The following is a 23,200-nucleotide window of genomic DNA, read 5'->3' on the forward strand; positions in this document are numbered from 1 at the left end:
AACTTATATACATAACAAGCACAACAAATTTTACAAGATGATTTGTTTCTCCATCAACCCACATGTATTCCTGCCATGCATAGATGAAATACCTGATCAACCTTATTAGTTCATTAGATTAGCCCTCACTATATTTATTGAGCTAGCAAGCGTATACAGATGCTGTTTATTATTGATTAGTTATTTAGATTTTGTAAACAAATATCTTTCAACTTTTTTTTTTAATGCCATTCATTATGTCTAGAGTTTATAGGATCACATTATTCACTCGGCCAATTGTGGTGTTGTGTAATTCCATTTCAGTGTTTGAACAACATATAGGACATACATATAATATCACAAATGTAAATGTTAATTTATTTGCCAGTAATGTAATAGTATATCTATTCATACCTGTTCTTTTTCTCTCTTAGATCTGACACTCACATAGCTCATTAATAATTGTCACATATTTACATCTTTTAGTAATTCAAATATACCAAATATAGTATTCTCTTTAATTGTTTTCTAATATATCATAAGACAGATACATTAGCACACAATTGCTGCAGAACACTGTTTTATCTCACCCTTCCAGATAGGATGGCAGAAAGAGTTCTGATTGCCCTGATGTGAACATGTTAAGAACAAATTGTAAAATTCTTGGTAGGAAACCAAAAGGAAAACCTAGAACAAGATGAATAGACAACATTTGTCATGATAGCAATATCATATTGCAATGTCCAAGCTGGAGATGTAAATTTTGGACAGACAGGGTTGGCGACAACAAGTCCAGGAGGGCAAGATTCGATTTGAGCCAGAAAGCCATACTTTAGAAGTCATTTCAGCACTGAAATGCCTCCTCATGTCTTTAGCCTTGATTTACATCAATATAAAAATTTCAACTAAAGGCAACTTTTTACAAGACAATAAAAAATGATTACTTGTTTCTTTAAATGTTAAATGAAAAAATAATGCAGATGCATTTCACATAAAGAAATATTTACTGCTACTTTCATAAATGGCATACATACTTTTATTACTCCAATAGCTCCAAAGAAATCTGACAACTGCTGTTCATTAACATCTTCAGGCAATCCAGAAACAAAGATTGTATCCTGTATTTCTTCACCTGAAATTAAATATTTTAAAATCATTTTGAAAATAAGCAAAACACAAGATTGATAGTAATAAAAAGTCGAATTGAGTGTTTGAAACAAGTGCTAGAAATAAGATTTACATTGAATGACTTACCTCCATATTGACCACCACCACCATTATACTGGTTGAATCCTCCTCTTCCACCTGTCAGAAAAAGCATTTTTAGCAAAGTATGGTTTCCCAACTAATAACTGCATAATTCTTTGATGTCATATATTGTATGTTGTGTAATTCTATTGTGTGGCAATGTTATTAGGCCCAAAAAAAAAAAAAAAAAAAAAAAAAAAATTTAAAAAAAATAAATAAAAAGCACTATGTATGAGCATGATGAAAAAATTTAAAGGTCTCTTCTTCCCCTCAAAGTTCTTGTTATCAAAAGCTTAGTTGAGGGTATTTGCATAAAATGAATATCATTCCAGTCTTAATGATAAACAACTTAAGCTTTTGTTCTTTATGATCGCTAATTAAAATTCTTTCTCCACATAAGTAATTTTATTCCCTTTCTAATTTGTGGTAAACATTAATTCAATTTTCTATTGCCTTCTTGAAACAGTCATTCACATGCATTAAATATTTAATATTAATTTATGAGAGAAACTGCTACATAAACCTATAATTTTTGCTGTTATCAACCATTTAATTCTTTACAATCCTGAATTTTTACCCCCGTCAACTATTTGGACTAAATAACGGATTATGTTATGTTGACAAATCAAAGAATTCATATGTATGCTTCCAAATGACATCTGAAGCAACTAATTCCTGTTAATAACACACCAACCAACTTTAACTTCAGTGCACGTTAGTATATACCTATAAATGAATACCAGTGACATCTCAATGACTCATTAGATGAGAATTTCTGAAGTAACCTGAATTACCAGAACATTAAACTGTATGATTAGCACAGACCGAAGTAAAACAATTATCTTCAATTTTGCTTGCAATTATATACCAGACTTCAAATACGTTCTTCTCCTCACTTGTTATCAGTATATTTAAACTGTTATACATACATTTTTATACAAGTTTTATAACCTGCACCACGACCATCTCCAGAGTAGGCAATAAAGTTATGCCTGAAGTTACAAGGCTGCAACCTGTTTTTTTCCCCTTCTCTTGCAGAACCATTGGATTAGTATCTATAACTATTTATACACCAATTTTAATGAAATACTGCACCTTGCCCTTACTGTTATTGTGCAATGTTGTATGTATTGTGTTGTTCTCCCCATCTTTCTTTTTGTGCATTATAAGAATTATATAAACATTATAAAATTGCAATGAAATCAGAAGTTAAATTCCTTACTTTTTAATTCAAATAATTTCTATAAAGTGATAAAATTTAGTGCTGGTGCAGAAAATTTATACACATACTATATATATATATATTATGAAATTTTATAAAAATAATTTTTTTGGCATAAATAACCACAAAAAATGTATATGCAGTGGAGTTTGTCTTGAATGTTCCTTTTTAACATATTATTAATCAATCTCTGTGCTACATAATTTTGAGTCCATATATAATCATCAGTTATTATAGTAGCCTAAATACTGGCAAAAATAAGGGAAATGTTTCGCTAATCTGTATTTTTTTTTTTTTTTTTAAATTTTAATACAAATCTCACTCAGAGTATGAATGAAACTGACTCACTAATCTTAACTTAATACATTTTTGCAAACATTAGATATATTAAGTCCATAAAAGGCTGTGTACCCTTGAAGTGCAAAAACTCAGAAGCTAATCTGTTTATTATCTCCAAATAAAAACAAAAACCATTAAAACAGGTGATGAAATCAAACCAATGCAGAGAGAAAATAAAAAAAGTATGTGAAGACCTCAAAACATGAAGAAATAGTTTATTACATTTTTATGTGGATATGTATGTATATTGTGTATTTCCATTGTGTGGCATCATCAGATAAGAACTGTTTTTGAGTGTGAGAAAATTAGGTTTCCCCTCTTCCTCAAATATCTTATCAAAAAGCTAATAGCAAAAGTATTTGCATTAAATGAAAGTCAATATCAACCTTGTTAAAAATGAGCTAACATTAGTTATGAAGATTAGATTGTACTCTCTTACTGCCCTCCAAGCAAAAAATCAAGTCCTAACCGAACTCTTATACAATTTCCAAAAGGATGACACTCCTTATTCTTTGAAAAACTAAAGACAAACTTAAACTTGTGTGAAATTAATTTATTAGCTGTAAAATTTTTCCTTAAGTATCATAGGTATCTTCAGTACAATAGCAACAATGGAACAAAAATTACAATAAAATAATCAATTTTCAAAAGCACCACTACAGCAAAAGTAGAACAGATGGTGAGTAAAATTTATTTAAAAAAATTACAATAAGATAATCCAGAATTTGCCTAAAATGTATATATTTCCCATAAAGGGGATAACTGAAGGTCACCAGATTTGTTTAGGTCTAATGCAGAAAAGCCTCACAGCTCCTCTCATGCAAATACTCTATCTATAAGGTCAACTTTTATGTAAAGGTTTATAATTTTCTTCTAAAGGACTAGGTGGCATGTTCTGCTAAGCCAGACTGCTCAGGTTCATGATACCGGATATAAGATTTATGTTCATGGTGAATGGCTGTTGATCTGGTAGACACCTGGAAGGCTGAGTGGAGAAAGCTTGTCACAGATAAAGAAAGGAAAGTAGAAATCTTCCTGACAGGAAGAAAGGATACTACAATATGTTCGGAAATTCTTTTAATATACAGGAGTGGGATCTAGATATTCAGGATATCTAGAGACTGGGCCTAAAGCTGTTAAGGGCTTTCTTGATAAAGGATTCATTAAAACCATTTTTCATAAAAGCAGATTTAATAATTCAATTCTTGCTGTAAAAATGTCTTAATGGTTCCAACCTTTAGACTGGGGATGATGAATGAACACAGCATCTTGACCCTTTGGAAGAAAGCTACTTTTGCATAAAAGTAGATTCCTTATAGCCAGTTACATAAAGAGCTGTGAATCTACACTGAACAGACTTAAACAGACCTGATGGCTTTTGGTTATCCTCTTTATGGGAATTATTATATCAATGTTATGTAAATTCCTGATTATCTTATTGTATTTTTCTTTTAATAATTGGGAATTTACTGGTTATCTGTTGTCCTACTAAACACTGAAATTGATTTCATTGTAATTTATCTTGTTCCAGTGTTTTCACTGAAGATGCCTATGATACTTAGACAAAAATTTTACAGCTAATAATTTATTTCGCATTAGTTTACGTTTCAATCTAATTTTTCAAAGTATGTCAAGCTTATGTACCTACAGTATATCGAAGCAGATAATCATTATTCTGTCCTTTCTGCCATGTACTGCAAGTCTTTAAAGTCAATCTTATAAAATCTCTTTAACTCATGCTGCTGCTGTGTTGCCTTTTTCATTATCAGCTAGGTTTTGAAGCCCACAGACCTTCAATCTATTCTCATAGAGAGCATTCCATAGACCTATCATAATTCTTTGTTACTCATCTATGGATCCCCAACACTACTTCATCTACACAGAATCTGGGTGACCAGATTTTTTTTTTATATATGTAGGTCCCACCCATTAAAGGCTTCCATAAACCTATATTAACATTCATACCATGGGTGGGCTAAGAATTTGTTTTCCCTTTTTATTAATTTTATTTATTTTTTATGTAGTCTGGAAACCCTGTTCTAGAGACCAAACAGAAAACTTTTTAAGTCACTTCAGGTCTCCAATAAGAGGGATAGAGGGCTCACACTAATAGTCCTCTCATCTTCCATCTGCACACACAAGTCCAGACGTGGCCTTATAAAGGGAAACAACACAAAAGTCAGTTTTTCTTCAACCAGTATATAATCTGGCATGTTATTTTGGCTACCTTAGAGTTCACATTGCATTGACTTGTAAAAAACTTAAACTCCCTATCCACAATCACCTAAGTTTCTAGCCTTATCAGTTTCCTGCAGTTCAGTTCCATCCATATAGTCATAGCTTGTGATCTTTTCTTTCCAAACTGCATCACCTTACACTTATAGGCCATGTTAAACTGGCAACCATTTAACTTTGCCTATACTGCTAGTCTATTTAAGTCATCTGTGGGATCTCCAAGTCACCTTTATTTATATCATTCTCAATTAGACTGAAGGATAAATTTATGACTCAGGGATTTAGGTATGGTCAACATGCACCTCCAAGCCTTATTGGAATTTTAAAGTAGCCAAAAACATTATGATTACAAAGCAAAGTTTTACTTCTCGATTTCTTTCAGCATGCAATATGAGTGCTTTCAGAATGAGGCCAGACATCATGCAAATTCAACATTTACTGATTTTTAAGGGTACAGCTCTGTAGACCAAATGTTAGATAGTTCTGGATCAATGTAATGGTAATGTTTCTGGAGGATTCCAAAGTCAGGTGGCAAATAACCTTGTTGCTATTGCTCTTCTGCCAGTGTTGTCTGGAGGAGTTGAGCAGCAGCACTATTTCACATTACACAAGATGCTGGGATGATTTGCATTGTATGGGCTAGCAAAATCCATTATTACACATTCCAAGATCCCAATATAACCCCAATTTCAACAACTTAAGCAACAACAATCAAAAGTCAAGCAAAGAAATATAGATTATACATGGATGAGGACAAACCTCCCAAGCCTTTGAAGATTCACTTTGCCAATATACATGGTCAAAGTTCTAATGTCAATATTATGTCATTTATTCATTTATGTCTTCAGTCTGCAACCCTATATCTACTTTTCCTAACAAACTCAAATTTTGATTTTTCAAGCACTATTCACCTTGATTTTCCCAATTACATACTGTCTTTAAAAAAGGTGGCATTTGTTCACTTTGATATACCATTTTCCAACTTAGATATCTTCTTTGGTGGAAAATGTCCCACAATATTCAATTCATTTGCTGTCACTTTCTTAATACCATCCACTATTCTGAACTTCGCATTTCTTTCTATCTGCGATATTACACAAATTACTAACATGCCTACCAGAATAACAGATTACTGTAACTATGCTCTAAAAACTCTGAGTCTCTGTTTGGTAGGAAAATATTTATTTCCCATTCTAGGCCTTGATTTTCAATGTGTTCCAAGGTTGTACTAGAGACTATAGAACTGGGTATATCACAGTTGACTTGTCACAATCTCACTTTCCTTTTCTGATTTGTATTTATTAATTTCTCTTGTTTAAACTTTAAGTTATACTATTTACGAAACTTGTCGGGAACTATTATTTCAGTATGGTATATAACTAAACAATAAAAAATGTGGTGTAATCACCGAAATATGTCTTTTGAACCAATTAGCCACAGAAGTCCACGCCTGCAAAAATAACAGTTGTAAGCAAACTATTGGCATATCCATAACTGAGTTTGAGAAGACTAAAAGCAGGAAGTGTGCATGTCCAAATGGCAGTGATGCTTTCCAGTTCCTTGAAAAAAGCTGCTGGTCATAACATTTGTACAAATCTTGCTTCCATCTTTTTGCATTTTGATGGTTCTATTTCACATTACTCAGTGAAAAAGGATAACCTACTGGCTTCTTTCTTTTCTTCAAATTCTTGTATAGTCAGTCCGTGGTAGTCCTATCATTCTAACAGATTGCCCCTTTGACTTTCTCATAAAGAGAAGAATCTCAACCAAAGTGAATATGAAAATCTCCTGGTTCTGCTAGCATTACTTCAATTCTGAATCACAAGGAGGTTTGTGATCCAGAACTCACTTGTGTCATCTTTTAATACGCTTATTCCACTGGCATTATCAATCATGTATCTTGGAAATTAGCCCATATTCAACACATTCCCAGAGGCAACAAATCTTTAGCACCTAAATACTGTCTAATTTCTTTCACTTTCATTTCAGTAATGAAGAAAATCATTAACACAAAACTTTGAAACAACCTTGAAACTTGTCATATAAATTATCACCATTATGGATTGCTATTGTCATTCAACAGGGAATCTTATTTATGTCACCCACTTTGGACTAAGAAAAGTTCGCAGTATCTAAGTAGATACTCACAGTAAAAGGATCAAATTATGCATGGGGTGGAGGGAGGGGGGGGTAGAGATTAGAATTTTGATAAGGAATTTGGATATTCTTAGTTGTGGATACAGAATGTACTTTATTATTATCTAGAAATGCTAGTTCAGGAAAAAAAAAAATCGACGCCAAATTTATTTGAGATGAATCTTACATATCTAATCCCCATGGGCAAAAGAAAGGAAGATAGAAGCAAATAGAACATTTACAGCTGTATAAAAATAATGGATTTGAAATGGTAAAGGTGATCTTAAACTTATTTTTTGTTTAAATAATGCACATGCTAAGTTCTCCCCCAAGTATGTGTGAAACAGACTAACTTGTAGGTATACCACTTTATGCACTAAACAGAGGAAAAACCATTGTTTAACATGCTCTTGGAAGAACATAAATGGATGAGCAGTCATAATTTCAAGTCACAACTAGCAGAATGTCCCCTTCACACACAATAAATCAGAAGAAAATTACAATACTACTACTACTACACAAAAGCCACCACAAGTCAGACTATATTTGGAATCAGTATCAGCAATGAAGCACTCTGCATAACAGGTAAAGCTGCAATCAGAGCAATCCACTATTCAAGAAACTAATCAATGAATATAAATTTGGCATTAATGGGAAATTTTACCGATCTGCCATCAAAATAGCAAATTCAGGGTATCAGAATATAGATCTTCTGGTGGAAAATCTAATAACCATGAGCAGTTAAACAAAGTTGTGGAAAATCTTTCATGGCCAGCCATAGTTTAATGTGATCAATATACTGCTAACTGGACTCATGCTAAACTGCTGCAGAGGGCCCAATACTCTATAGATATAGGATAAAGTAGGTAAATGCTAACATTATACCCAACCTTATTGATAAGCAAGGATGTCTGAAAATGAAAAGCATTGATCCTCTAATATTTCACAGACTATGTGTTAGGGGAAACTTTTGTTTTTCATTTTTTGTGGTTATTAATACCAATCTGCTCAAACTAGAACTCAGGTTGCATTGTGATTTCTTGTGAAGAAATTGTTCCAATAATCAGCCATATTTCCATTAGATCAAAAAAAAGATACTGAGTTGTTATGTCTTTAAAAGCTAATGTAAATAACACATTAACAGTTACTCTACTTCTTTGGGAGAAAATCATTTTCTATTTCTGTACAGTGAATTTTACATTTCTATATAAAAATATAGTTATGTAATTTAAATGTTATGTTTCAGTAACATATCACAACTGAGATTTTTACTGTTAAAAACTCAGCACAAATACCTCAGGATAAAAACCTCCAAAATGCTTTAAACACTAACTCTTTTTTTTTTTTTTTTTACTTAGTTCCGTGAAATGTCAAAAATACCAAATTATTAACTTAATTCCAGACTGTTCATTAAAAAAAAAAAAAAAAAATCACAAAATACTTTAGGATTAAATCACATGCCAAACAAATTTATGATTTATTATGGCTGAAGTTTATTATCCACACATTACCTGATACTCATGCATATACAATAAAGATTTATCAAATTAAAAAACATTTTTTACACATGAAATAACTTTAGATTAAGATATGATATTAAGACATCACATATATTAAGACATATTTTAATATGATATATCACATATATCATATTAAAATACGATATATGTGAAGATATCTTCATGTGAATATCATCATATCTACACATGATGATAAACCTTAATCAATACTAATTAAAGTAGTTTAATCTAATAAAATAGTAAGTTTCTCTGAGTCATTTTAGACAACAAGTCATTAAAAAAAAAGGAAATTGTTTAAAGCTTGAAAACTATTAAACCATTTACTATTGCAGTCCATTTGTAATTACAAGTTAATTCCTAGCAGATACATTACAGAAATACTACAAATGCAACTGAGTTCAAGTTTTAATGTTAATCTATAGAATAATAAGAAAAAATACCTAACAGGGCAAGAAATTTTAATATAAGCATTATCTATAATAAGTTAATTTTTGAGAATCAATTTGCATATCTGAAGTAAAATTAAACTGAGTTTGCACTAATTTTACAATTTATATGGCCAAAAAATAAGTAATTTCTTGCCCTGCATTTAATCTACCATAACCAAAACTAAGAGTCAACTAAACAATGGCACCAGTGATAAAAGAACAAAAAGCTAGTAGCACCCTATAGCAGTGTGCTGTTACCTTTATTGAAACCTCCCCTTCCTGGACCTTGGTTACTAAAAATTGAAGTAGAGAGAATATAAGTCTCCATCAGGGTACTTGAAGAACACTTCTATATAACATTAAAGTTGAGAAACACCTCCTACATGAGGCTGAACCAGTGCTTCACCTTACTGCTTGTGATAATTACTCATACATTATAAACTAACAATTATGATAAAGTTTACTGCAATATTAAATTTATTCTGAATTGCTTTAATGAGAATGACATTAAAATAAAACAATTAATACAAAATAAAAATTCTTAGTACAGTAGATTCATTTCAAAAAATGAATTACCCACTAAGAACAAATATTTTGCCTAATATATCATGAACACTAAAATGCTGCAACCAAACCTTTAATGGTAAATGACCTAATACTTAATATAAAGTTATCTTCAGAATATGAAATTTTAACTTTTAAAAAAATTTGATTCTGTACAACAAGCAGCACTTTTCTTTGCAATAAATGAAGCAACTGGTTCTGCTTCGTCTTCATTTCTGCAGAAAGATACTAAAAATTTCATCTGAACACCTTTTTTTTTTTCAAAATTTTAATTATATACTAAATAAATAAATATATATATATATATAAATTGAAATAACTAGCATCACAAGATGTAAAATCAGTAATTAAATTTTGTTAAACAATTTTTAAAATCACCTTATGCATTCCATAATTATAGGGATTAACTACATTTAAAAAATAAAATCACTAGTAAAACAGAAAATTATAATACTACTAACAAAGAATACAGGGAAAAATTTACATCAAACTGTTACATTCTCTAAATAAACAAACTACAGGATTATCTTAAAATAGTTTAACCTTCAAGTTGAACACTGGAGTTTTTGTACATATGTACAGAAAATCTGCATGAAGAACTTCTTAGCAGACACTGTATGTGAATACATAAAAACTGTGTTCTGACTGTCAAACCTGTTAAATGATGAAATAGTTGAAAATGTGAGAATATCAAAATAGAAATAATGAGCATGTTAAGAACTAAGACAAACCTAATACAATCTACACTCTGACAATAAATATTTTCAGACATTGTTTGAATATGAATGAAGGATTAACTTAAACTGAGAGGTAAAGATTCCATATATATGTGTTGAAAATTAAACAAGTAAAATGTCTGTGATAACTATGAGGCCTCATGTTTATCCTACAAAATGCTGGCTTCATATATACATATATATATATATATAAAAAGGAGGACTTGTTTTCTCTTCTGCAAAGTTCATTTGTATCCATGAAAACAAGACTACTGGAATTTTATCTCAACATATTAGAAAATTGTCTATTAAGGTATGATGACAAAATTGGGGAAAACTGACACCCACACCAACCAGTAAGATCTAGACTTTAGGGATTTATAGAGACTTAATGCTCTAGTAACTGAGTTATTGTGAAATTAGCTAAGGATGAGATAATTCATTAAAAACATTGCATATATTCCTCATATTACAAATGTGACACAAAGCTAGTAATTTATTTTAATTATTCAGATAGTTTCTCTGATCCTTTGAACAGTTTCTCCAGGAATCAACTACCTTAAAAAAAAAAAAAAAAAAAAAAAAAAACTAATAAGATGCCTATAACTTAATTATAGGCATCTGTTAACAAAAGAATACTCGGAATTCTGTGGTTAAAGCGGTCATTAAATATGCATAACATGTACATTATTAAATTTTTATCTGTAGACCTTAAATATGCATAGCTAGTTTCTCTGATCGTTTGAACAGTTTCTCCAGGAATCAACAACCTTAAAAAAAATAACTAATAAGATGCCTATAACTTAATTATAGGCATCTATTAACAAAGAATAGTCATTGGAGTTTTCTGGTTAAAGCAGTCATTAAATATGCATAACATGTACAATATTTCAAACATTCTCACTGTTTATCTAGGACATCACACGCAACAGAAACTAATTCATGATTCTCAACCACATGTTGTGGATTGATATTTAAACGTGGGATATGGGATACAAAACGTGCACCAATTTAACAACTTTCCAAATCAGAACTGTAATGGGTATTTCTTGTATAAAGGCTTATACGTTGGCAACACGACTATTAAATTATTTAAGGAATTTACAACGTATACTGGAATATTAATTAAAAGAAACTTTAATAAATACTGGATATTATTTCTGGGAAAACTCCCATGTTACTCCTCTTAACAAACTATTATATTTACGGCTATTTTGCCTGCTTCTGTTTAGAAGTGCCCCTGTTTAAATGTCATTGGCTTTTTTACTCACGGATTCTTAGGGCATTGTAGATGTATATTTACCAATAAATATATGTGGCATAAAGGAAGAGAAATTTACACATCTTTTTCTAGGTGTTGTGGCTTTTCTTCTTTCTGTGATGTCCAAACTACTCTGTGTGTGTGGGGTGGGGGGGATTAAATAGAAATGGAAAAAAACCCAGGTTTTTTTGAATAATATATATATACATATATATTATTATTAGGGATTGGCAGAGCGATTTTTTATATTTATATAGGGAGGGAAAGGGTGAAGGGGTTGAAAACAGCAACTGATTTTTAGAGGCGATGGGGGTGCGGTCCATTTAGACTATGCTTGGTCGTCGTCTGAACACATGGAGGAAGTGGATGCTATGTCAGGTTTGGGTAGGTGCTTCTGCTACTGCCTATTGATTGGGGTTGTGACCTCAATTTTATGTTGTGAAGCTTCCAAGCCGTGGAGATTATGTAGGGCCTGTGGACGTTGATAGAGTTTGTATCACATTTTATGGCGCGAACTCTATCACCCCCCCCCCATCTAAAAATCAGTTGCTGTTTTCAACGACTTCACCCTTTCCCACTCTATATAAATATAAAAAAATGCTCCACCCATCCCTAATAATATAATATATATGTGTGTGTGTGTGTGTGTGTATATATATATATATATATATATATATATATATATATTATTCAAAAAACCTGGGTTTTTTCCATTTCTATTTAATTCTCCCACATTGCCTAACCCCCTCCACACACACACACACACAGTAGTTTGGACATCGCAGAAAGAAGAAATGCCACAACACCTAGAAAAAGATGTGTAAATTTCTCTTCCTTTATGCCACATATATTTATTGGTAAATATACATCTACAACGCCCTAAGAATCCGTGAGTAAAAAAGCCAATGACATTTAAACAGCGGCACTTCTAAACAGAAGCAGGCAAAATAGCCGTAAATATAATAGTTTGTTAAGAGGAGTAACATGGGAGTTTTCCCAGAAATAATATCCAGTATTTATTAAAGTTTCTTTTAATTAATATTCCAGTATACGTTGTAAATTCCTTAAATAATTTAATAGTCATGTAATGGGTATTCTATTTCCATTTAACCAAGGTATACAGATAAAAATTTAATAACTTAATTATGTACAAATTTCTGATCGATTCTTGAAGAAGCTGATTATGGGATGAGCGAAATTAGTGAATAGTGAAAATAACTACCCGTGGTCATGTACTATGTTACTTTTAAAATATAATGGATAAACATTATAAAATGCAAAAAAAAAAAAAAAAAAAAAAAAAAGCATAACACAAAACCTGAGTGAACCAAAAAGGAATTTTGGAATAACTAAAACAAACTTAAGGCAAAGCCAAAAACCATGTAACATATCTAAGCAATCATCTGAAATTTATTAACTCTTCCACACAAAAATGCCCATGCAGATGAACGCTCTTATAATATACATTTGTGTCTTCTGGTATTCTCTACTGTTCACACAAAAAATGTGTAAACTACTGCAGTGGACTAGCCAGCTAACCTGAAAAATGTTTGAGGATACAAAGCATATACTCTCTCCAGCAAAAATTTTCAACAGCTAACTTTCACTCATTTCAGATGCCAATGTTCAAAAGGGCAATATAAGCTAACTTTATGAACTGCAACATTATACACTATATGACATATCTTATTTTTCTTCACTCCCTTTAGTTTTTTGCGCATTGAACAAGAGATTAAATCTTGCACGAATGTCTCAATCCATTTTTAGCAAAAAAAAAATTTTTAATTTGATGCGATCATATTCTTGAGTGTTTTTTATTTGACCTCCTTATATTATTATTACATAATACCTCCAGGGAGTCCAAAGACTCATCGAAGGAGGGCACCCACTCTACAACTCTGACTCCACCAATGCACCCACAACTACCATCATCTACACCAATGCCATCTACCACCGACACTATTATTTTCACAGACAATTGCAAACATCTATGCCCACGGCGGGATTCGAATCCGCAGCCTTTTGGCTGGAGAGCAGATATGCTAACCACTCGGCCAACCAGGCCAGCAAAAATTTGACAGGAGCAGGATTTGAACCCATGTTCTCATACAAGGACCAGATCTTAAGCCTGGCATTAGACTACTCTGCCACCTTGATTACTTATATTCTGATGAAAGACAAAAATAAGCACAATCCCATTTATAGCCAAAGAAAGAACAAGAAAAAATAAAAATAAATAAAATGAATGCATTAAAACTCAAGAAAGATCTTCAACTTTTTGGATTATTATTTATATCTCTTCCACATGTCAAAATGTTTTCAAAAACTCAACTGATCTAAACAAAGAAACAACCGATTCCACACAAAAGACATCAGGGCCAACTAACTATTTTTTTGTTTTTACCTTTTCCAACAAATAGTGCCAGACTGTCAAAGCAATTTAATGCTTTATTATAAAATGTAAATTTTCCCCTTAATTCCACTACCAGTCACTGTTTTTGATTTTCATGATCATCACACACACACGATTGTCAAACTGTTTTCCTCTAATGAACTGGGTACAATGCATCATAACAGCACATAAATTAAGAACAAAAAATTTTGAAGCATTAATAATCTTATTATAATGAGACGCATTCATATTTTGAATTTAAAATGTTAAATGAGTATCTTCATGAAAAAAAACATACACCACTGAAATATTTTCAGTTTTAAAATTATATCAAGGTAATAACTAAGACTTGCAAATGAGAAGACTTATGTTAACACTTAATCTTCAATAATTTATAGTTTCATAATGATTATGTAGAATTAAAACAAATAAGAACAAAGTTAATTATTCCATTTGAGAACTTCTGGAAGCTGAAGGTATTGGATTTGCTGCTTGATTTCACAGGTTGGATTTGTTTTGCAGATGGACAAATGAATTTAAGGGGAAAAACCTACTGCTTGACTAAGGATTTCTAATTAGATGTGATTGTGTATTACTAAGTAGTAAATTGCAACATATTTTTACTGCTGAAAAACAGAATAGAACAGGAAAAGTAGTATGCATGTTGTAGATATTTTTACTGTAATGATCAAAGTTACACATTCAAGGGGTGGGCTTATTTGCAATTATCCTAGGATTTCTGATAAATTTATAATTTCAGTGTTCGTTATGCTATTTCTTACTGGAAAATTTACTAGTTCTGTTGGAGATGATTAGCTTAGAATCATGTTGAATAAAATTTTGTGAGTTTCAAGGTCATGGTAGTGTTCAAAGGGGAAACACAATTACAGTTAAATGAGAATTATTCTGAAAGGCACAAGACAACTAATCCCCGAAGGCATAAAAAAAGCATGTAATTGCTAATCGTTTGCTAATGCATTTCACATTTTGTTTCACAATACATAAATTTAGAAAACAATTCCCTTGTAAATTTACTGGAATATAAAGAAGCAGAATTTTAAGTTACTTTACAAAACTGTAGTCCACATAGAGCACGATTTTTTATTGAAGACAGAATATTAAACAGAAATAAATCACAAGCAAGGTCATTATTATGTTGGAGGGTCTAAGTGTTCAAATCAATTTTAACACATGGATATGAGTTACAATTGATTTGAACTCTTGTTTTAGAATTAAAAGAGTAAGACCGAGATTGACCAAGGCAGTCAGATGTACCTTCAAAGGGAGAATGGGTTGGTTGGAATTATGCCAGAAATAACCAAGGCTTAAGATTGTATTAGATCTTTAATTGTGCATGTGTATGCAAGTATTCACAGGCTGATTTGCCTGTTTTATGCAGGACAACTGTATCATGGCATATTAGGTTCCTCACATTCTAGATGGGATCAAAACCTAGATCTTTTCAACTAAAGGATAAATGTTGAGATGTCCAAGACTGTGTAACCACATTGGTGACCACAAATAATTTGGAAGCAAATTGCTGATAAGAACCTAATGATGAAATCTTGATTGTGTTGGTTTATCACAGTATCCTGTATACACCTTGCAAGTATGAGTGTGAGGTGACGTAGTTGACTTTCACTACAGCAAATACATTATAACAATATTCCCAACCAATGTCCCACACAATGCTCTGTTAAAGGAAGTCACACTTTTGCAAACAATTGTGGTCAGCAGAAATTTGATGTAGTGAGCCGACTATTTGGGGGTACAATGCACACCCAGTTTGTTTTGTTAGTTACCTTAGTTATCATTAGTCACTAACCAGTAACAAATTCAGATGAACAATTAGTATTTTCCCCCCCTACATTTCTTTGGATATTCCAAACAATGCTCTCGTATCACTCAGACCAACTCTAATTTTATAAATGTTTTCTTTGCTTTTATGTAATTTAAAAAGTGATATATTATATACTGGTACATAAAATGAGATCTTATCAGCATTTTGCACAACTAGTAATTCTAGCATGTTTATATTATTCGTTTAAGTAACAACTCACTGAGACATCTCCATGCCGTTTAATCCAATAAAACTAGCACCAAAATTTAGAAGAAACTCTTAACAAAGCGCCATTTAATAATCATATAGAAAGCATCCTTAACTTCCATAAAGTAGTACAGATCAAGAACAGTAAATTTATTCTCTTTCTGGGAGCAAGTCGTCTTTTAAAAAAAATCAGCGATATTAAATTTATGCATACATTCCAAGGTTCTTTGAGAATAATCATTTCCAGCTCAAGAATTCTGCTTAGTATTTAAGAACCAATAAACTGTACAAAAACTAGAAAAACCAATTACATTATGATTTCAGCCTAACTGAGAAACTACAACTTGCCATAAGGTGCAAATTACAAAATGTAAATTAAGATATCATCAACCACTGTCAAAGACAGAACAGAATAGTAAATGTAGCTACTACTCAACTGCACATAAAATAACTTAACACGAAGTGTACTGAAAGAACTTTAAGACTAGATAAAATTTCTAAAATATGTAACACAGTCTGCATATAAGCAAAAATAAGGAATTCTACAGTGAATTTTATAAAATTTAAAATGACAGAAAATGCATCAAAAATGTGCATATTTAATTACTAAAATAAAGAGCTGAAAGACTTCAGTTAAGCAATGCAAAATTATAAAAATGAAGTGGATATTAAATCCAGCATTATTTCAAAGCTGAATGTAGAAAACTTGGTAAGAAAGTTTCATACGAAATTTGACCAGAAGCTAGCTTACAGGAATACACTCGCCAGCATTTACAAGTTGCCCTAGCATCCATATGTTTGCCATTTATCGGTCCATTACAATAAGGTTTCACTGTCCTGACAGCTGTTTCGAACTGGTTGATTCTCCTCAGAGACAGGCAGAAACCTAAGAGAGCAAAAATTCTCTTTCAGTATTAAGGAACTTGAAGTGTCAGAGAGGTGTATTTTTCGTAAGCAAACTCTTGGCTGGTGCATAAAGTATTTACTAAAATAAAGAGCCAGAAAGCTTTAGTTCAGTGATGCAAAATTATATAAATCAAGTGGATATTAAATCCAGCATTATTTCAAAGCCAAATGTATAAACTATGAAAGTTTTGTATGAAATTTGACCAGCGCATATTCCCATAAGCTCTCTGGTCAAATTTCATAGGAAACTTTCATAATTTCTACATTCAGCTTTGAAATAATGCTGGATTTAATATGTACTTGATTTATATAATTGTGCATATTTAATACTAAAGATAGGTTTCAACAAGTTACCAACCTTAATCTTATTTAAAATTTGTACCTATTATCGATGAAAAAAAAAAAAAAACCATTCTCTTCATTTCCTGTCATTTTAAATCTCAAAGGGCAATGGCAGACAATATTCAAGTGAGATGGGGAGCACATATCAATTACTGATAAGAAAAAGTTATCAGAAACCTGAAGACTGAAAAGGCAGCTCTGGAATTTTAAATATCAGGGTATGAAAGTTTCACATTGACTATACTGTAGTATTCAAGGTCTAGTCAAATTCTAGAAGAGTGGAATAGAGTTTACATAATACCCATGTATAAAAAGGGAAATAAGATAATGGAAAATTATCAGGATTTACTATACTAACAATTTTTTAGTATAGTAAACAGTCAAGAAATCATGGAAATATAACTGCAAGTTTTTTAGATCTTGAAAATGCACATAAAATGTAAAGACAAAAGTTGATCCAAGTGCTATAATTATATGGAGTAAATGAGATTTTACACAAAATACATAGCCAATGTTTCAGTTTTTAAGTCAGCTGTTAACATAAAACTTAGAACTGAAGGAGTACAGGAAGCTTGTCGACAAAGAGTACTCATCTCTGCTGTTATTCATCCACATGGATCATACATGAATGGAAATAGCCTTAAATCTCGATATCAAAACGATATGTTCAGCTCAGCTCATTATGATGGTTAAGGTGCTGCTTATAAATAGCAAATTTTAAATGTTTTGAATTTTGTATGAGACACCTACTCATCATTTTTGGAATAAGAAAAGCTCTGTGAAAATTTTAAACAATTTAGAGTATATTTAGGGATTGTGGCAGTTAGCTTTTAATATCACTCCCAATAAAATGATGTAATTTGCTTTTTTTTTATTTTAAGGAACTACATTAGTGCCTGAAATGATTTTTTTTAAAATTTAATGTTACAATTCTTCCATTAGGCAATGTTTGAATAATATTCAAACATTGCCTAATGGATGAGAGACAGACATATTCCATAGAACCATGGCCTAGGTTCTTATTTACAGAATTATTTACTGGAAACAGCGATGGTACTAAGTTTTGCAACATCAAGTCTAGCTGCCAACTATCAACAATTTTTATTCCATGTTTTATAGCTATGATCTAGAAGTTGATTGCTTGACTAGAATTGTTTCCTTCACTTTCAGATGACAATGTGGCCAGTTAAAAGTGATAAACCCTCTCTTTCTAAAATGTTCTTCTAGCTTCTTTCTTTGTAAGTACTCTGTCTATATTTCCCATTTTCTCTCTTTCTGTGCCAACAGGAATTCCCCGTCATCTCGAATTTTTATCATGTCAAAGATCTTCAGGACTCCTTTTCCACTCATTTCCTTCTTCATTAACATCCAATTCTTTGCCTTGCTCTTTACAAGATGTTCCAATTCTCTAAATACACCTATTTTGTCCATGATATGCCTTTCAACTTCATAGGTATCTTGCCTTTTCTCAGCTATGGAATGGACTGCCTCCTTTGGTTGCTATTTTAAATTGCCTTTTTGTAATGAAAAAACAACAATGCCATGACTTTTTGATGAAAGAAGTTTTGAGAGGAGCAACATCTGTCCAATGAACTTATCATATTTCAGTTGTCTTTCAGGTAGCAATGCTGCTTGATGTGCTTGTCATTTAATAACATAACTGGAGACTTTAACAATGCTCTCTTATGGATACTCAAATATACATAGAGAAAAGTAGCTTGAAAATCCAAGAGTAGACTTGTTAAAACATGTTCTGGTTGTGAATACGCATGTTGTAATTTGTAATTCACTTATCGTGCTATTTCACCATGCAAACTTCGACACACCATTGCAACCTTCTAAAAAGATCCAATAAATGTAACAGTTTTACTGAATTTTTTTTTACATATATAGAATAAAATGAAAAGGTGCCTCATATAAAAAACTAAACATAGAAAATAAACACTAACTAATATACTCCTAAATTCAATAAACATTTTCCTGCCACCCAACCTGCATATGGGTGACAGGAAACAGGCCAGTGGTGTGTGAGAATTGTTCTCATGGACATGGCTGGACCCTCTCATTGAACACACCTTGACCAATAATTCTTACCTAGGAATTGTTTTGGACTAGGTATTATACTACAATGTGGCCCAATGTATCTGGACTCTTCCAGCAAAACAAATGTTCTGCATCACAAGGCTCTTAATATGCAAGCATAATTAAAAGAGCATCATAACCAATCATTTTGTGTGCTCTCCTAATTTGAATCCCATATAACATTAGGGATCATATTGGATGCAGCACCTTGCTCAGTTTATGCCCAGGAGGTTATTCTCTAGGATCAAGAATACCTCAGGACACCCTCCATGATCTACTGAAGTAAATGCCAAGATGGATGAAAAAGAAATTATGAAAACAGGAACCTATAAAACTCCATTAGTATGGTGTTAGAAACAAATGAATTAAATAAAGCTTAGTATGGTGGGAGAAACAGATGAATCAACTCATGAAATTGAGTGATCAACAACAGATTGCTTAATGCTAAGTCACCATATTAAGAAAGAAGATTTTAGTAAGGAACTTGATATTTTCACATTCAAGAATGCATGAACCAAGCCTGGTATGGTCACTTATATTGAACGAATAAAAGTGCAAAGTAGATGTGGTGGCAGGAAAAAATATCCCAAATGTACAACAATATTAAAGTACTGAAAAATAGGATTAATTCGAAAGAAAGCTTAGTAATAACAATTATAGATGCTATCATACACATCCTTCAAATGTGCACATAAGGAATTTGATAAGTTTAAGTAACTGTTGAATGTTTAAATATAGTAATTATTATTTTTTTAACTTACAGAATGTCAGCAAATCAAAATATTTACTATTTGCTTAGAATGACCCCAAGAAACTGTATACACTAATTATGTAGCTTAAAAAGAAGCCATAAATTACCATGGGCTATGTTTAAAGCAATCATGAATGAAAGGATAGGAATTTAAATAAATTTCTAACAATATATTGTAGTGAAGACCACTTCATACTTTTGATTCCTTTGCCAGAGCACCTTTCCTGACTTTAATACTCCACCAAGAGGAGAAAAAAAAAAGCATTCGCTATTATAGCATATGCTTGTCATAAACGAAAGGATAATTTACATAAAAAACTACACTTGTTTTAAAAAAGTCATTCCCCTCTCCATGAGAAGTTCCTATACCAATTTCCCTACACATTTTTGATCTTTAGTTTATTCATACTCTGAAGTCAACATAAACTCTTTCCATTGTTAGAAGAGCATTTTTAATTGCATGCGAAAAATTTAGATAAACACCTGATAACCGCAGCTTCATATCTATGATTAACAAATATTTAATGCCAGAAGTGGGGAAAAAATGAAATTTGGAACATGATAATGGAAGCCTTAGCAATTGTTATTTCTTCTTTTCTTTTTTTGAGGTGTTAAACTATGTAATTGGTAACCTGAATTTGGCTATAGAGTATAGCCCTTAGTAAGCAATGCTCTAGATAATCTGGAGATAGCTTCAAACCCTATAATTCATATGATTCTAACACGCTTTAGGAAATCTAAAAGAAAATGAGAGAAACCCTTCTTTTCCCCGCAAGCACATTTTGTCTCAGTCATACTTAACATCGCTGATTCTTAATCTGCTTCTTTAACACTGCAGAAATTGATTTCTTAGAATTTCAGATACCAAAAAGAATGCAGCTATAACATAGCAGAATTGAGTCACTCTTCACCAAGTAGTGTGTCGTTTTTGCAAATATTAGGAAATCTTAAAATGCCGATTAGATAAAATAATAAGTACTCTTGAACATCATTTAAGAAAAGCAGATGCTCAAAATTTAAGTATTTTTCGAATGTCAACTTAGTTATTTAAGAGCTATATAATCTTAGATGGCATCAAGGAAGCACTTCAATGAACAATCAAGTATATTACTGACTTTTACATATCACACCAAATCTGGAAATTTGTTAAGGAGTTAAACTGCATTTCCCTTAACTTTGTTATAAGTACACCTCACAGATTTCATTTCCAATATCCCAAATATTAACTATACTTTTACATACAAACATTTCAATAATTTACTTATGTTTATTATAGTAATTGTGACGAAAAACCACTGATCCCAACTCTATAGTGCTGATATTTATGAAGATTTTAGCTAAAACATCAACTTGGAAATTTCTCTTCAGGATGATACCAAGCCTATAGATTACAATGTACATGAGTGACCTTTTCCGATTTTTTTATTTATTTTTTATTTCAAATGAAAATTCCCTGAGTTTGAAATACCTGTTTTAGAATAAGTAAACTACAGATCCCATTTGAAGGTAACATGAAATGCAAATAATCAATATAAATAAAATGTCACCTAACTATTTACAATTTGTTCTCTTTAAGTTTCACTAAATCTTTATTTCTTACCAGTTCCATAAAACTAGTTAACTTTAATTACAGAAGCCACTTTATAATCCCCTGGTTAAAAACTACTTAATGGAATACATCAATTACCCACCATTCAGATCTGCATTCTATTTTTAGTTCAGACTATGCCTGATTGCCAAATTTAAATAAAATGCTTATGATACTGATTGGAAAAACAACTCTTAAATCCACATACTATACTACTGAGTACACATATGAACAATCAAACAAAGCATTAACACAAACCAACCAACACAATTTCTGAACATATCAGAAAACCAATAAATGATTACCACCTACATTGTCACATTTAGTTGTTGATTTATACAGGATGACTATAGGCAGCTGAGATGAACAGCAGGTGTTTCCAATAAAACCAATCACTTTCATCACCACAAAACTAGAAAATTCAGAGTACCAGTGCAACAGTTACTCTAAATTTATATACAACCACATTATGTTAATAACACATCAGAAAACTGACTTTTATTGAAATTATGAAATTGCATACCAGCCAGTTTTCATAATCAACAGTATTTATATCTATCAAATCAAACAGAACATGTATAGTAGTATATCTTGTAGTTTGCTATTCAAATAATTATGTAACAAGGCCAATAAAGCCAAGACTCCTGAAGCATTAAAACGACCATTAACTTTGATGTCTTACATCAGCTTAATCTAAAAACAAATTCATGAAGTGAAACTTCTCAAAATCTACCAGAAAAAGAAATGGGAATATCCTAACGAACAGATTTCTGACATAAAAAGCTAACCATTCTGTTAAAGAACAGGTAGTTTTGATGCTTAATAAGAACTAATAATAAGAATATTTCTAATTATGTTAATAAAAATGCTTGATCAAAGAAAATAGTTCTATACTAATTATCAATTATAATTAATCTTAAAGAAATCAAAATGTAATATCCTTTTAATATTTCAAAATATAAAGTTTTAATTAAGATTTTGTCCACTATACATTCTAATATTCATTTTTATACAATGTATACAGGCAGCTCAAAATGTATCAACAGTACTATACAAATGCATATTTTAGGGATGCCAAATGCAGATGTTTCCATTGTTTAATGACTTATGATTCACATGGCATGCAAAGATGTAACAGAATTATGTCCTCTTCCAAAATGAAACAAATTTCTAAATTCTTCTAATCTCTATTTCCCTTCTTTTCCAAGTTATGAATACAATATTTTTAATCTGAAAATTTATACAAGTTCTTCTTTAAGGTACTTCCTATCATCTTGAATTTTAACTAACATATGTTATGAAGCTAAAAACCTGAAGCAATGATGGAATCACCAGGATGGTTGGAGCATTTTAAAATGCTAGAGTATCTTAATGCACTTAATTAGCTTAACTTTAGAAAATTACAAGTTCTTTTCAGACAATGAATATCTATGAACTGCTAAGA

The 23,200-nt window shown here is 31.5% G+C and overlaps 1 protein-coding gene across 2 annotated transcripts in view; it reads right to left on the reverse strand.

Moving 5' to 3' along the window:
* Positions 1–23,200, reverse strand: part of LOC150101996 (uncharacterized) — a 141,710-nt gene that overhangs the window by 33,081 nt on the left and 85,429 nt on the right. For both annotated transcript variants that reach the window (XM_090400122.1, XM_090400121.1), the window contains exons 7-9: positions 9,366–9,400; positions 1,234–1,284; positions 1,014–1,111 (exon numbers count right to left, since the gene is read on the reverse strand). In XM_090400122.1, the coding sequence (XP_090256248.1) occupies positions 1,014–1,111; positions 1,234–1,284; positions 9,366–9,400 (184 nt within the window). The remainder of the gene's footprint in view (positions 1–1,013; positions 1,112–1,233; positions 1,285–9,365; positions 9,401–23,200) is intronic.

This window comes from Typopeltis vanoorti, chromosome 11, assembly GCF_054136105.1.
Source record: "Typopeltis vanoorti isolate ZY-2024b chromosome 11, IOZ_Tvanoo_1.0, whole genome shotgun sequence".
Classification (NCBI taxonomy): domain Eukaryota; kingdom Metazoa; phylum Arthropoda; class Arachnida; order Uropygi; family Thelyphonidae; genus Typopeltis; species Typopeltis vanoorti.